General features: G+C 43.9%; 1 protein-coding gene across 1 annotated transcript in view; it reads left to right on the forward strand.

The window, feature by feature from the left end:
• Positions 1–14,183, forward strand: part of LOC119455705 (hemicentin-1-like) — a 242,471-nt gene that overhangs the window by 197,370 nt on the left and 30,918 nt on the right. The window contains 1 exon segment of the mRNA XM_037717130.2: positions 7,503–7,820. Coding sequence (XP_037573058.1) covers positions 7,503–7,820 — 318 coding nt within the window.

Consider the following 14,183-nt stretch of genomic DNA (forward strand, 5'->3'; position numbering starts at 1 on the left):
TGCTCCGACATACAGTGTCGTGAGCACTTTCCTGGAAACGAAGACGACACTTGCAGGAGAAAAAGCTATTATACTAAGGTATTTACGGTGCTCTGAGGCAGGTCACTATATTTTCTAGCATGTATAGAGGCCTAGTGCTTTCATTTAACGCAAGAATTGAATAGTCGACAGCATCCTGTCAGTAACCCCTAAAGAACTCTAGAAGCACATGTGTCATTCTTGATTCTAACTTACATAGTGTATGGAGCTGTACTGTTCTTACTATGTTGACGTCTGCAGCACCTAGCTGTTGTGCTGTTGTGGAGGCTTAGTCCGAAGATGTTCGTAGTCCGTGGTCTGGCTACGAGGACAAATCTTGAACAGGGTCCAAGGGGAAGTGCGGACAGCAGAAACCAGGCCTTTGACAAACATGCTATATATATATATATATAATTTTTTTCTCGAGCTATTTTTTCGGCTCTGTGACATGTCCTCTAACGCCAAAGTATCACCGTTGTAATATAGCTCACTTGTTTTGCTTACCATGTGACGGGTAGATTTCTCGAATTGCAAAAAGAAGGTCGTTGCAACAAGTCGTCTCTGGTTACGTTAGGTGAGGTGAGGTGCGTGCCGTTGCCGCAATACAATTGTTGTCCCGGTGCTTCAGCCATCTTCAGAACCCAATTTTCTATCTGTAAGTTGTGCAATATTGCGTCTTTAACTGCTTACGACGTTGAAAACTCCTGGTTGAATAAAAAGAGGACCAGAATGATTGGAGAACTGCCGGTTGTTTGCGTCCGCAGAGAGCATCATATGAAGCTGGGAGGCTTCTTGAAATGGTCAGTTTCATGTCACCACGCGCCTCTGTCGTTCCTTTGTAAAGACTGTCAGGAATTCAGTCGTACACCTAGACACTTCGAATACGGTGTCATAAGCAGATGCTAGCTCTGTACAAATATTGCGCAACTAATTTGCCCGAGGCATCTCCGGATCAATTCTTTTTAAGAATCGCACTAGAGAGCGCCTTTATTGAGACTGAAATCGGGCATAGTTGGTGCGCATCCAGCGCTTGTGTCATCGTCTTCTGGGGCCGAACTCACAATGCTTTCCACACGTAAGTGCTGTTTGTTCTGGGCGAGCCGTCTTCGCTAATAATATGTCAAGCATATGAATTGGTTGGAATGCTTATAGCGTTAAAGTTATTATTTTTTTGTAAGTACGTGCCCTGGTTGTTTGTTCTCATCTCTTGCGCTGCTTTACAAAACACGGAGATCGCCTTGAAAGGAAATGTGGACGACAGATGATCAGGAATGCTGCAAAGCAAGGGAGTTTTGGCCTATACTCTTTGTACGTATAACAAAACAGCGATACTTTATGTTCAAGAAGAGTAATTCCTCCGAAGCGTCCATTACTTCCAGATCACTTAAACGGCTTTGTTTCTTGAGAATGGTTTATAAGACGATATTCTTGCTTAAAACCGACTGGCTGTTCGTATACTATTCAAAACGACGATGCTATAAAAAGTAAACTTATTTTAGAGTTCTTGAGTTATCACGCTGCTGCTATCCTCTAATACACAATGCTCCCATAAGGGCTCTTTGGTGCTAACTTTGAAAGACACATAGCTCGCCGTGAAAGCCCCGATTTTCAATGCAGCAGCATCGTCCTTTGCATGACGCTATTCGTAGACCCTGCGCCAGTGACAGGCCACTTTGTACGACGTTTCTCCCAGTAAAGCATTTCTTTCTCTGCGTCGACTTCGTGTGCTTGTTTCTCTGGAAAGTTCAAACGGGGTATACGTAGCGGAGACGAAGAATTTGATAAAAATTTGGACCTTCTGCGCTAAAATTCCATCGTGTTTAGCTAAGTAAAAGCGGCAGCTTGAAAATTTTGATGGCCATTTGAATAAGCTCGCGTGACATGAGCGAACTGATCGCTCGCTGTTTCGCGATTGGTTTTGGCGTCCTACACGTCCTCTTTTCATACCTCGACTTGCATAATGCGATATTCGGCCGCATGTAGCAGGCCTGAGATAAAGCTCCCCCCGTGCCGAAACCTAATTTATTGTGAAGGATGGAGGTTTGCAAGCTATCCATTTTTATGAGTTTCTCTCCCTCATGAAAAGGTCAGGTAGGAAGTTTTCTTTTTCTTCGTTTTATAGCGCTGCATTTTATGTGCCTATCACCTCGGAATAATGGTTAATTACAGAACAGCAATGTAGTAAAATGAACCGCCGATAAGATATGCGCTCATTCATGCATGGCGCTCTCACGTCGATCGACATTTGTGAAACAAGGCAGTTTGCAGGCTAGTTCCGTCATCATCGATATGGGTTAAAGCTGTACATGGCGGTGATATTGTTGTTTTGTTCTATAGACAGCAGTTTAGTCCGATGTTTAGCTGTGCTCGAACCAAGGTAGTCCATTTATTTATTTTTATATTACCCTCAAGACCCGGAGGGCATTACTGCCCGTAGCAAGAGATCTCATGTAACACATGTGAAGAAGAAAACGCGCCTCCGTCCAGCGGCATCGCCAACGCTCGGACCGCTCTGCTCGCGCTGTTGGTCGCTGGTGTTTTTGGAGACGGTGCTCCACGCTGCCTCGCCGTTCTTGGAACTCGTAGCGTCCTTGAAGGACCGCCAATAAACCCCTTCTCACACATAATAACATAAACCACACATTCAATATCATATCCAATATTCGATAACATTATATGAGCACTTATGTTTCACGTTCTTTCCCATTTGCTTATACGAGATTATTGGATATGTGGCATATGTGTAATATGAATTTTTTTACAGAGAGAGAGCAATTCGTACTAGTATGAGAAGTAAATGCAACAAACAAGCAGCAATTAAATAGTAAATACAAATGATCTCAGGGCTCTATAGCCCGCTATGGGAAAAACGACGCAAAACTTACAAAAAAAAAATCCTGTTTTACGGACGCACGAGAGGTAAAAAGACGCTGGATAGATTACCGAGCTCGCTTACTATGCATATCGGCGTACCGACAAACTTCTCAAAAATAACAAGAAATTGGCCACCACACACGCAATACGTTTCATACGCAAGCGGCGACCATAACATCTAATATAGGAATTTATTATATTCCTTTCTTTTTTTCTTGTGCTACTTTAATTGACCTGCTCATTTCTCCACATGCACTTAACCATAGTCTCCATAAGGATGTGGTATAGACGGTTTCATGCTCGCGATAACAGCAGCGAGCGCGCCGCCCCCGAGAAACTTCCGGTCACGTGCCTTATCAGTCTTCTATGTTTTTACGCATGGTTGCTTCTTTGCCAGTTACACTTAGCAGCTACGTCAGAGGGCAAAACCGGAAGCCGTGCAGGGCCCATGTTTGTAAACAGTGAGTGTAAACAGTCTATAGTAGTGATCTCGATCTGATCTTCGCTGTATATCTTGTGACGCTTTTTGTCACGGATTGTCGCTCTGGCTTCCTTTGTGCACTTGGTTTCTTTATTTCGCTCCAATGGCATATTCTTAACAATTACACTTCCCTGTATCACTCGTACAGTTTAGCCATCTTAACTCAAGCAACTTCTTGTGTAGATTGGGCACACATACTCACACACACACACACACAAAAAAAAGAGGCGGAATGAAAAATCACACTACACGTGAATGCCTTAGCCATCCCGCCTAGTTTTGTGCAATAAAGAGGTCAATATTCTCGAAATACTCTAAGCTCAAAAACTACAAACGGCTTTGTTTTCTAGCTTTGGTTTTTGAAATGTGTAAAATAAAAATTCGTTTTCTCTTCATTTCTCTCTTTTGTAGACTGTGATATCCGTCCTACGTTTTTCCGCTTGATTGATTTTGAATGCTCTGATTAAACCCGGTGCCAGCCGGTTACAAAGCCGTCGAGCCACAATTATGCATCGATCGAGTGCTGGAGATTTGTCCGTCTCTTCCTGTTCGTAGCAAAAATGAAAAGAAGACAGATAAATCTGAGCATCGCATTCTCACGTAAGCAGCTCAATGCTTAAATTGCTTTATCTACGAGAGTGTAACGCATCCGGACCGTGAGGTAACGCCAAAAAGTTTTTGCTAGAAACAGTGACATCGACAAATAAAAACAAAAAAAATAAACACGTTCTACCTGGTAAAAAGAAGAGAATTGCGTTAAAAGTATCTATCCCGCAAACAAACAAAAATATGATCTTGATAGTGGTTGCTATAGTCCGACTATAACCATTCTTTTGATACCTCAAGCTAATTTACTTTGACCCTTTCTTACAAATTTGTTAATCTAACATGCATTCACAGAAGGTATACGTTATTTCGAGAAATATCACCCGCCGTGATGGCTTAGTGCGTATGGCGTTGCGCTGCTATGCACGAGGTCCTGAGCTCGATTCCTAGTCGAGGCAGCCTCGTTTCTATGGGGGGAAATGCAAAAAAAAAAAAAAAAAAAAAACGCTCGTGCGCCGAGCGTTTTAATAGCGATACACGTCACACTTTTCCGCTCGCTTGAAAAGCGAGCGGAAAAGTATGACACGAGTGGACGATTACGTGCCACTGTGGCCGGCTGTTTCAACTCGCCGAATGCTTTCAAATTAATGCCACGTTTTAAGTCTAATCAGAGAGCGTATTATTATAATACGCAATTTCTACTAAAGTGGAATGGTAAAAACGGACATTACGTTCTGAATACTGAGAAAGATTTTCACAAAGGACATTTTCGAACAGCTTTTATTTTTATTTGTTCTGATTTATGGTACCTCTCGCCCGTTTCGTGCACGCGAAGCAATTGCACACGCATTTGTGCAAGGTTAGAGTGCACGCCATGTACTATGTGGTATGTTTTCTTTATTGACATGGATAAATGATGAGACGTTGGCACCTACATATGGCGCCGGCTACTACTTTTCACATGAGTAGCAAGAGAATGTATCACGCAGCATTACAGAGATAGAAAGAGACATTCCAACAAAATGAAATTTCCATATGTCCTCAACACACAGAATTTAACCATAGAGGAATACAGCTTAAAATGTCACAACCATACAGGTATCCAACGGATAGATAAAATGTCACGATAAAGAAAAGCGCATACAATGGCATACTTACACTATACAGGGTATGCAAAGTGAAAGCAACAGTAATTTTAACAAAAAACGTCATGCTGGCTACGCCGAATCGGCTTGCATGGGTGGTTTACGCACTTTGACGGACAAAATTTTCAAGACGAAATCATGTCACCGAACACATTATTAACGAAAACTTATTAAAAATTTGTTTAGCTCTCATGATTTTGGTATATGCTTATATTTCAGACATTAAGACAATAGTAGTTGAAGACAACGCAGCTTTGTTTGATTCTCCCAGAGCGCTTCTGTACCGAAATATTCATAATCGAATTTGACACGCATTAAGCTGATTTCACATTCAGGGGCATGAACCTCGGCACAATTTCAAGCCCTCATTGTGACGTAGCTAAGTGCTTGTGACAAATCGTTTGTAAGTTCGTCAAAGCTGATATCAGCTGCGCTCTTTCTATGGACTGGCGGAAACAAGCCATGAATGACTTTATCCGTTTCCCTGACGTTGACGTTTCTTCACAGCTCGACATTGTATCGACATGCACGCCCCTGAATGCGAAATTAGCTGAATGAGCGTCCAATTTGGTGATGAGTATTCAGAAACAGAAGCACTCCAGGAGAACCAAACAAAGTGAACTTGTCTTCAAATACTATTACCTTGACATTTATTAGCGTATACCATAATCGTGAAATCAAAATTGTTTAGGAAGTCTTTGTTAAATATGTGTTTGCTCACTGTAATTGCGTCCGCCATGAGGGAGGGAGGTTCATGCGCCAAAGCGCATAAACCGGCTGTGCAAGCAGATTTCGTGTAGCTAGCATTGAATGACATTGGAGCTACTCTTGAGCCTCTCCACCAGCTTACGCTGTGACTGTGCTGCGTGTACCGCGCAGGCCTGCGACTTCTTAATAAAATTATTGGTAGTTTAAGTTTGAAGACCCGCTGTTTACATTGCATATCCCCTTCACTCATGGTGTCCGCACTTGTTGACGTGAATTCGTTTTGCCAGTTCTGTTCTGTAGTGGCAAGGCAAACACCACAAAAATCGAGCAGCCAGTCAATTGGTTCCTCCGCTTACTCAACGTTACCTCAGTTCCCTTGAGAGTGCAGATTACTGCTACACATGGTCACTTTGTTACATGCACAGCCATGTTTGACTGGGTGTTCGAACTTCGGCGTTCCGTCAGCAATCATGAAGTAGTAGTTTTATTTTTCGTTTCGTGCTGCGCCTGTAGCCAATAATTGTGCATGTGATTTGGGTAAATGGTTCAAAAAGTTATCATAAAGAATTGTCACATTACTGACTACGCGAAATTGAAATTGAATAACTCTGTAATGTTGCGACTCGGGGTCCGAGGATTTGTGGTATTCATTCCGCAGGCGGAGTAAGAGGACGTGGGGCTGGAACCGACACCCAAGACGTTTAAATACACACGTTTATATTGCATATTTACAGGAGAAATTCAAGAAGTGTTGAAGATACATGTTTTTGGTTCAAGAGCTAGCTGTCGAAGAGGCCCACCGAGCGTGAGCCGTCGTTTTTTAACACCTTCGTTCCCTTTGTCCCGTGGTCTTCCCCCAATCCGGCGTCAGGAGACGGATTTCGCCATGTCCCGCCAATCCGGAGGTTCGTGGCACTTTTTCTCCGACGAGAGCTTCATGCCATGCACCTGCACCTCACTGGGCACGAACGGGGGAGAAAGGGGGACACACTGACCCCGTCTCCGGCGCGACAGTGCGGCGGATGACGATTCACCCGCAAGAAGGTCACCTCCCGGCAGAGCCCAACTGCGGGCCATAATTCGTCATGGTCGTCAGAGTGGCTCGGACGGGCTCGTTCACGGCTCGTTCACGGCTCATTCATTATGTTCGTGAGCAACCGTTTTCAAGATGAAACGGCCGATCACAACAGTAATCATCATGACTCGAAAGAAAATGCAAAAGCGTATTTGCATCATGCTTGATTTTTTTTTCAGGAGAACCTGCAGGCTCTAGGAATAAAAGTATGTTACTCGCACATTCTCGCCGGTGCATCTTAATTCATGACTGAAAAGGATGTGCATGCAATGTAATTTTCACCGGGCAAGAGAGTGAGCGAGAGAGACGAAAGTAAGCACAAAGGCAGGGACGTCGATTGAAGTGAGATATCCGGTTTGTTACCCTACACTGGGGAAAGAGGGGAGTGGGATTTGAAAGATAACAAGAAAGTAGAGTGAGAGACAGCGCACAGACACACGATCACAACCGCTGTATAATATCACAGCGCGTGACCGCGTTCAGCAGAATGAACGCCAACGGAGGCTACAGCCGTTTGCGCAGGTCTGTTGTCATAAAAAAACTGCAGCATTCAGCAGGCCAAAATGCAGACGCACTTCTTAATCTAGCATTTATGCATAATATAAAGTGCATGTTAACCTCTTACAATGTGCACCTCTGTTTGCGGCACGCACAGTGAAGCCCCTGGAGATCGAGATGGAGAGCCCGAGCATGCCGGCCAAGGCGGGCACCGCTCTGCAGGTCCGCTGCGTCATATCCGGGGCGCGGCCCGTGGCCGAAGCGGTGTGGTACAACCGGACGACGCGCATGCCGCACCAGCCGCAGCCCGCCGTCGAGCCCCTGGGCGACGGCACGTTCCGTACCGTGAGCACGCTCGAAGTGGTGCTGACGCGCCACGACCACGAGGGAAGCTTCACCTGCAAGGGCAGCAATCCCGTGCTGGAAGCGTCCGGGGAGCCGCCCCTCGAAAGAACCGTCGACCTCCTCGTCCTCTGTGAGTGCCCACCTTCACGTGCTGTGACGCCGCCGAATTTGAATGTTTATTTAAAGTCCAAGTGTAACAGAATTTTGGAGCGTGTTAATAGGCTAGTTTCAGGTAGCGTAGATATATAGTGGCCTCAGTGCGAAATTGTACGTTTGAAATGCGTCACGAAAAGCTAAAAAAAGATAGAAAAAGGATAAATAGACGTTTTGAAACCGTATCTGAAAAAAAGAAAGAAGAAACGCCGCTTTTATCGCCGCCAGTAGCGCTAGAAGTTACGTCATGGCCTCAGAGATTCGGTAGCGGACGTGGCAGCTCGTGGTGCCCTGAGAAATCTTAAAGGCAAGTAAGTCAATGTAAAATGTCAGTGCAGTTGGCCGTTTGAGGAACCCTATAAAATAAAACAAATTGGTCCCATTTTACGAAAGTTTGGTTGTACGGTTATACTTTTTTTTATTCACCTAATGTGTAGTCTTACGACAGGTCTGTTGTCATGAAGTGCAACCCAGTAGTATTTATACCTTTCTAATATTGCTAAATTATTTGATTATTTCTTTTGCATACAAAAAAAGACAAGGTGTACCCTTACTGGTACCTCATAGTTTGTTGTGAAGTATTGTTACTTTTTTGTGTTTAGTTATGTCTTGTCATATGTTGTGTCGTGTCGTATCGTATTATTTTTCTGTGCAGTGAAGAATAATTATTATAAGAAAGGCGCCTAGAAGAAATGGAGACGTGGCCTGCAATGCAATATAGAGCGCGCTTTATCAGCGACATGCAAACGTCCAGTCCCATAGAGTGTTACCAAAACAGACTTTAACTATACAATCACGGCATAAAAGCAAAACACGGTGAAGAATGGAGCCGCACAACAGTATTATAAATTCGCGTAAACGTGTCATGAGACATTTCTTTTTCCGATGTCATGATTAGGAAAATCAACACCAAGCCAGATTTCCTTGATCTGTTTAGTTCAGCTCCACATAACCCGTGGCCTTAATGAAAAAAGCTGAATGAAGCGAGTAAAAGAGCCTGAGAAACAGTACAAAGTATGTTGAAAGGTCACACACCTAATGACACGCTGTTTTCATCGTTGAGGCGCAATTGAGCAACTCTCTCAACTTGAATTTATGGCACTTAGGTTTACACGTGTGGATCCCTCATGTATGAAAAAGGGTAACGCGATAACTCCAATGGTACTTTTAAAATAAATGAATTGTTACACGAACAAGCCTTGCTGTTCTCTCACTAGTTCGTAATAGTGTTGTTATTTAATGAATGATAAAAACTTTGTGAAAATATGCGCTCGATGTGCCGGTGATCACAATCCTCAAACGTAAGCTCCAGCGACTAAGAAATGTCTAAAACAGAACAAACCAAACGAAAAAAAACACACGGTTAGGAACTATAGCGCAGAAATAGAGCATCACTTAACTGAGACGTAGCTTGCTATGCAATATAGAGCGTGCTTTATCAGTGACATGCAAACGTCCAGTGCCATAGTGTGCTATATAGTCATGACATGAAAAGCACAACACGGGGAAGAATAAAGCCACATAAAAGTATTATAAGTTCGCATAAACGTGTGCGAAGTCCGATATTCAGTTCATTCACAATGGATCGTCTTTCAAAGAGTGTCCATAATGTTCCTAATATTGGGCCACTATAAAAAGTAACAAAGATGCCCAAAAATCAGAATACTGGACGAGTGAAACATTGGTACTGTTACATCATTCTTATTCTACTGACGGTGAGTTATGGTGAGGTTAGGTTACGCTGTGGTGTCGAAGGCACGAGATACGTATTCCTGTAGACCATCGAGTACTACAATTCCGGAGAAATTAATGAAGATTCTTTAGCCTGAAAATGAATGCAGCCTTACGAATGAAAATGTGAGCACTGCCGGCCTCTTTGGCATTCAGGGATTTAACAAGGTACATAAATCACACCTCAAAAGTAGGCAGAACTTCTTTACAGGTAAAGTCTCGCCAGCTTGTGAAAACAACTGCAAATAGAACGCTAGTTCAAGACAAGTTCTACCTGCAGCATCGGAAAAAAAAACAACTAAAGTCGTTGGAATAAAAAAATCACTTTGCAAATCTGTAAGAAAAAGCAAGTAGTACAGGTTGTGTTCCGAGGCAATCTGACGAACATAAATGACAAAAAAAAACATAAGCGAACGTGCTCCTAATTCAGCCGCACTACTTCGTGTCGTTACACTTGCTCGTCCGCCTGCCCAGAGTAACTCAATAAGGTCGACGGGGCTGTAGCTTCCGTATTTTTCAAGGGCAAAGAATGAAAGCAAGCAAAGAGTACGAACGGGGCCCCCTTTCTCACGTAGCGGCAGAACTCCTATCGAGTTTTTTTTTTCTTTTTAATCAGGCATTTGTTTTATTTCTGCTTCCATCGCTCGCACGCTCGTGTAGCTGCACCACTCGAAGGCGAAACTATAGACGGCAAGAGCTTCTTTCGATACAAGCAAGCAAAACTACTGCTTCGTAAGTTCTAGCTGTAGCTCAGAAGAAAGGCGGGATAAAGAGAACTTGGCCCTACGGGAAAAGGAGGCAACTGAGCAACAGTTTTTTTTTTTTTTTGCTCTTCTTTCCTTGCGAGGATTTTTCCGACTCCTTGCGTTACTGAGATCTGCGCCTCCATCAGCGCGATTAAAGCGCCGGGCTGTACCGCAGACCGTTAATGATTAATAATGCCCGCGCCGTTTATGCTCCCAAGGTGTGCGCCTCTAAATGATTCAGTCGCACAAGGGAGCTGCATTGCTTTTGCCTGGCAGCCCGCTACACGCCGGGTCGGTAAAGGTTGTGCGGAAAAATGAGCGCCTAGCTGTAGCCGCAGAGAGTGGGAACAACAACAACCGAAAAATGCAAGGACACTAGGTTAGGCCAATAATTATTTAAAACGATTCCGTGGAGCCCTCCTCTTATGCCCCACTAAGTGAACTTGCGGTGCCAACGTGTCCGTCGGTTGACGAAACACTGGAGCTTTAGGGACCACAGGGACATCACGGATACCCAGGGGAAAAAAAAAAACTTCCCTTCCTTCAGAGCCGAAGTATCCGGCGACTTCCAGACCTCAGCGAAGCCCCTCGCTTATTTGTTTGTTTTTCTTTTTTTCTTCTTGTTTTGTTTTTGAGACCTCTATTTGTACACGCTCACCTAGCCAGCTTGGTCTTTGAGACGTGCTAACCATCTTGGGGCTACACCAAGGCACCCTAAAGAGGTCTCTATAACTCTACCTTGTTCGCTACTTTATTTCTTTTTGAGGCCTCGGCTATACAAACAAGTTAGCCGCACGTTCTCTCTTCCAAGAAGTGAGTCAGCTCGTAAGATATTAACTCATCGTTTGGCTGCTCCTCCGCTTGTGGGCTGTCTGTACGATCTTTCGTAGAGGTACGCAGAAGAAAAGAAACGTTGCTTCATTCGGTTTGCTTTCATGCTTGTTGGCTTCTCTGACTAGTACAATAAAGAGCACGCCAACTACCTTTGAAGCTTTTTTAGCTACGTTCCGAGGAACAACGAAAGCGATATTTGAGCGCTGCTCCTGCGTCTTCGATGCTGTAGTTAACACGACGAACTTCTGTCGACACGTAATCAACACGGAAGTGAGGGTCGTCACTTGAACATCACAGGAGAAGCGTAAAACGGTGCGATGAGAAAAGTTTGAGAACGCATTCGTTCTGGTCAAAGCCATTAACCAACTAGCCTAACTTGACGAGTTTGGACCTAGGATGCCAGTGCCAGGTTTGGTTTTTTTTTCTTGTTTGCAGTTTTTAGTATCCATAATTGCAGAACAAACGCGGCGGTTCCAAGCGGTCAATAATTTACGAACCTTTACTATCCGCTTTGTTAATTGCGGAAAGCGTGCGTCTCCTCGAGCCGGGAGAGCAATTGCTGATAATGTTATCACATAATCAGCGTCGGGGTTGAAAGTTGATTGCTTGTAGCGCAGGGCGTTTACCAGTTTGCGCTTACTGGGAGATAATTACAGGTTACCGTAAATAAACTCGGGATGTGTTTAACTAAGCTTGGGGAAAAAGGAAACAACATACGCAGCCGTAGTGCAGGTTAGTTTCGCCTGCGCCTAATGGACGAACGCATACCACCCGTGTCTGTTTCACGATATTGAACTTGAGATTTGTCATCTCGCTCTTTCTTTCCTCTTTCCTCCCCTCCTTCCTATCTTCTATTTATATGTTTCTGTCTCCTCCTTTCTGAAGAGTAGGCAGGCGTAGTGCCCCTTCCGGTGGCAGTTGCCAGCCTTGCTCCTCGCTTTCCCTTTAGTGTGTATATGTTTTCAAATCAAATAATCAATCAATCAATCAATCAATCAATCAATCAATCAATCAATCTTTTATTTATCGTGCCCAGGAACAACCGTGAGGTCTAGGTGCTGGCGCTCGTATACATAAAAAAAAGAAATACAGCAGGCGAATATCAGTAAAAAAATGAATAAAAAATAACAATCTTGAAAAGATAAGTATACATCTGTACATGTAATACATGTAACCATACGCGCAAAGTGCACACATAATAAAAAGGAGGAGAAGGGAAGTTGAACAATATATGAAACTAAGACACAATAACGGAAAGCTCGGAGCAGAACAAAGACAGAGAGTTGTGAAAAATGTCATGGTCATGAAATTGGGCGTTATAAAGACTCTGTATTCTGTGGACGGTTGAGTGTTGGTGGTGACAGGCAGCCACATGGGAAGGTCTGTGTTCTCTGGTGATCTTGCGCGGAATACGAAACTTGATACAACTGAGGAGTTCGAGGCACATGAGAATACCGTGAAGGAGTTTGAAAAGGAAAAGCAGGTCAGCGCGATTACGTCGGCAGTGAAGTAAGGGCAATGGCAATAATCCAACAGTGCCAGAGCAGGGCCCAGAGTCCGTGTTAGCAAAGCGGTGATGATATATGCTTAGAAACCTTTTCTGAACCCGATCTATAATGCCACTGTTGGATCTAGAAATGCCGTTTCAGACGACCGACGCGTATTCGAGTTGAGGAAGACGGATTGTTGTGTACAACTTACGGAACGGTGTAGGAGAATTGAATTCTATCGACAGTCTATAAACAGAGTCAAGAGTGCGCATGCCCCGCATTGCAACGCGTTTAGTGTGAGCTGAAAAGTGTAAGGTTGTGTCAAAAAGTACACCAAGGTCATTGATCTCACGGACCTTACACAATGGTACAGAATATACTGAATAAGAAAAAGAAATGCTTACTGTTTTGGGGGTGAAAGCCATGATTTTTGTCTTAGCAGCATTTAAGGTGAGGTTATTATCTGTGCACCATTTAGAAAAAGAAAGCAGGTCAGACTGCAGGATGCGACAGTCATCAACAGTGTGAATTGCCTTAAAAATCTTTAAGTCATCGGCATATGGAAGGAATTAAAAATGCCGAATGGCGGAAAGGACATCTATAATAAAAATTAAAAAAAGGTGTGCTCCTAAAACTGATCCTTGAGGAACGCCGCTGGTTACCATGTAAGAAGAAGACGTTTGGCCGTTGACGTTAACAAAACATGATCTATCAATAAGATAACTCCGCAAGAGATTTACAATTGACGAGTCAACACTTAAGTGCGTAAGCTTGATGAGAAGCAGTGAGTGGCTTACCACATCAAAAGGTTTACTAAGGTCGCAATATATGGTGTCTACTTGCCCCCTTTGAAGTACCGGCGCGGAGATCTGTGTCATGAAGCTTGCGAGATTTGTGATAGTGGAGCGGCCGGTGAGGAATCCATGCTGATTCGGAATCAATGTGTTCTTCACAGTACAAGACAATACCTTGTGAAGAGCAAGCTGAAATACCTTAGACGTGGCACAGAGAAGAGAAATTGGTCGATAATTTGAGACATCGGTTTTACAGCCAGACTTAAATAGAGGAAAAACACGAGCAATTTTCCACATGCGAGGGAAAGTGGAAGCATTCAGGGAGCTATTAAATATAGATGTCAATATACTGGGGCAAATATAGCGCCGTACGCTTTTAAGATTGCGGAAGGTATGCCATGAGGACCGCAGGATAGGGAAGGCTTCAAGCGCTTAAGGCATTCGCTGATCAGCTTTTGGTCAAACAACACAGGACTAGATGTAGGAGCCGCTGTGTGCTGCTGACTGACACCAGCGTTGAAACCTGAAGGTTTATATAAGGAAGAGAAATGGGCAGCAAAACAATCCGCGACTGCTTGGACTTCTACTCCACTAGAGTCGAGCAGGCGAAAACACTCTCCGCGATTACTACTACGCTTGCGGATATACTTCCAAAATTCCGCCGGCCGGTCGGAGGCGCTCTTCTCCAAGAATGCAATATATGAGTCATGATCCCGCTTATAGAGGCGTTTGCAGAGAGTTCGAA

The sequence above is a fragment of the Dermacentor silvarum genome, chromosome 6 (genome assembly GCF_013339745.2).
Source record: "Dermacentor silvarum isolate Dsil-2018 chromosome 6, BIME_Dsil_1.4, whole genome shotgun sequence".
Classification (NCBI taxonomy): domain Eukaryota; kingdom Metazoa; phylum Arthropoda; class Arachnida; order Ixodida; family Ixodidae; genus Dermacentor; species Dermacentor silvarum.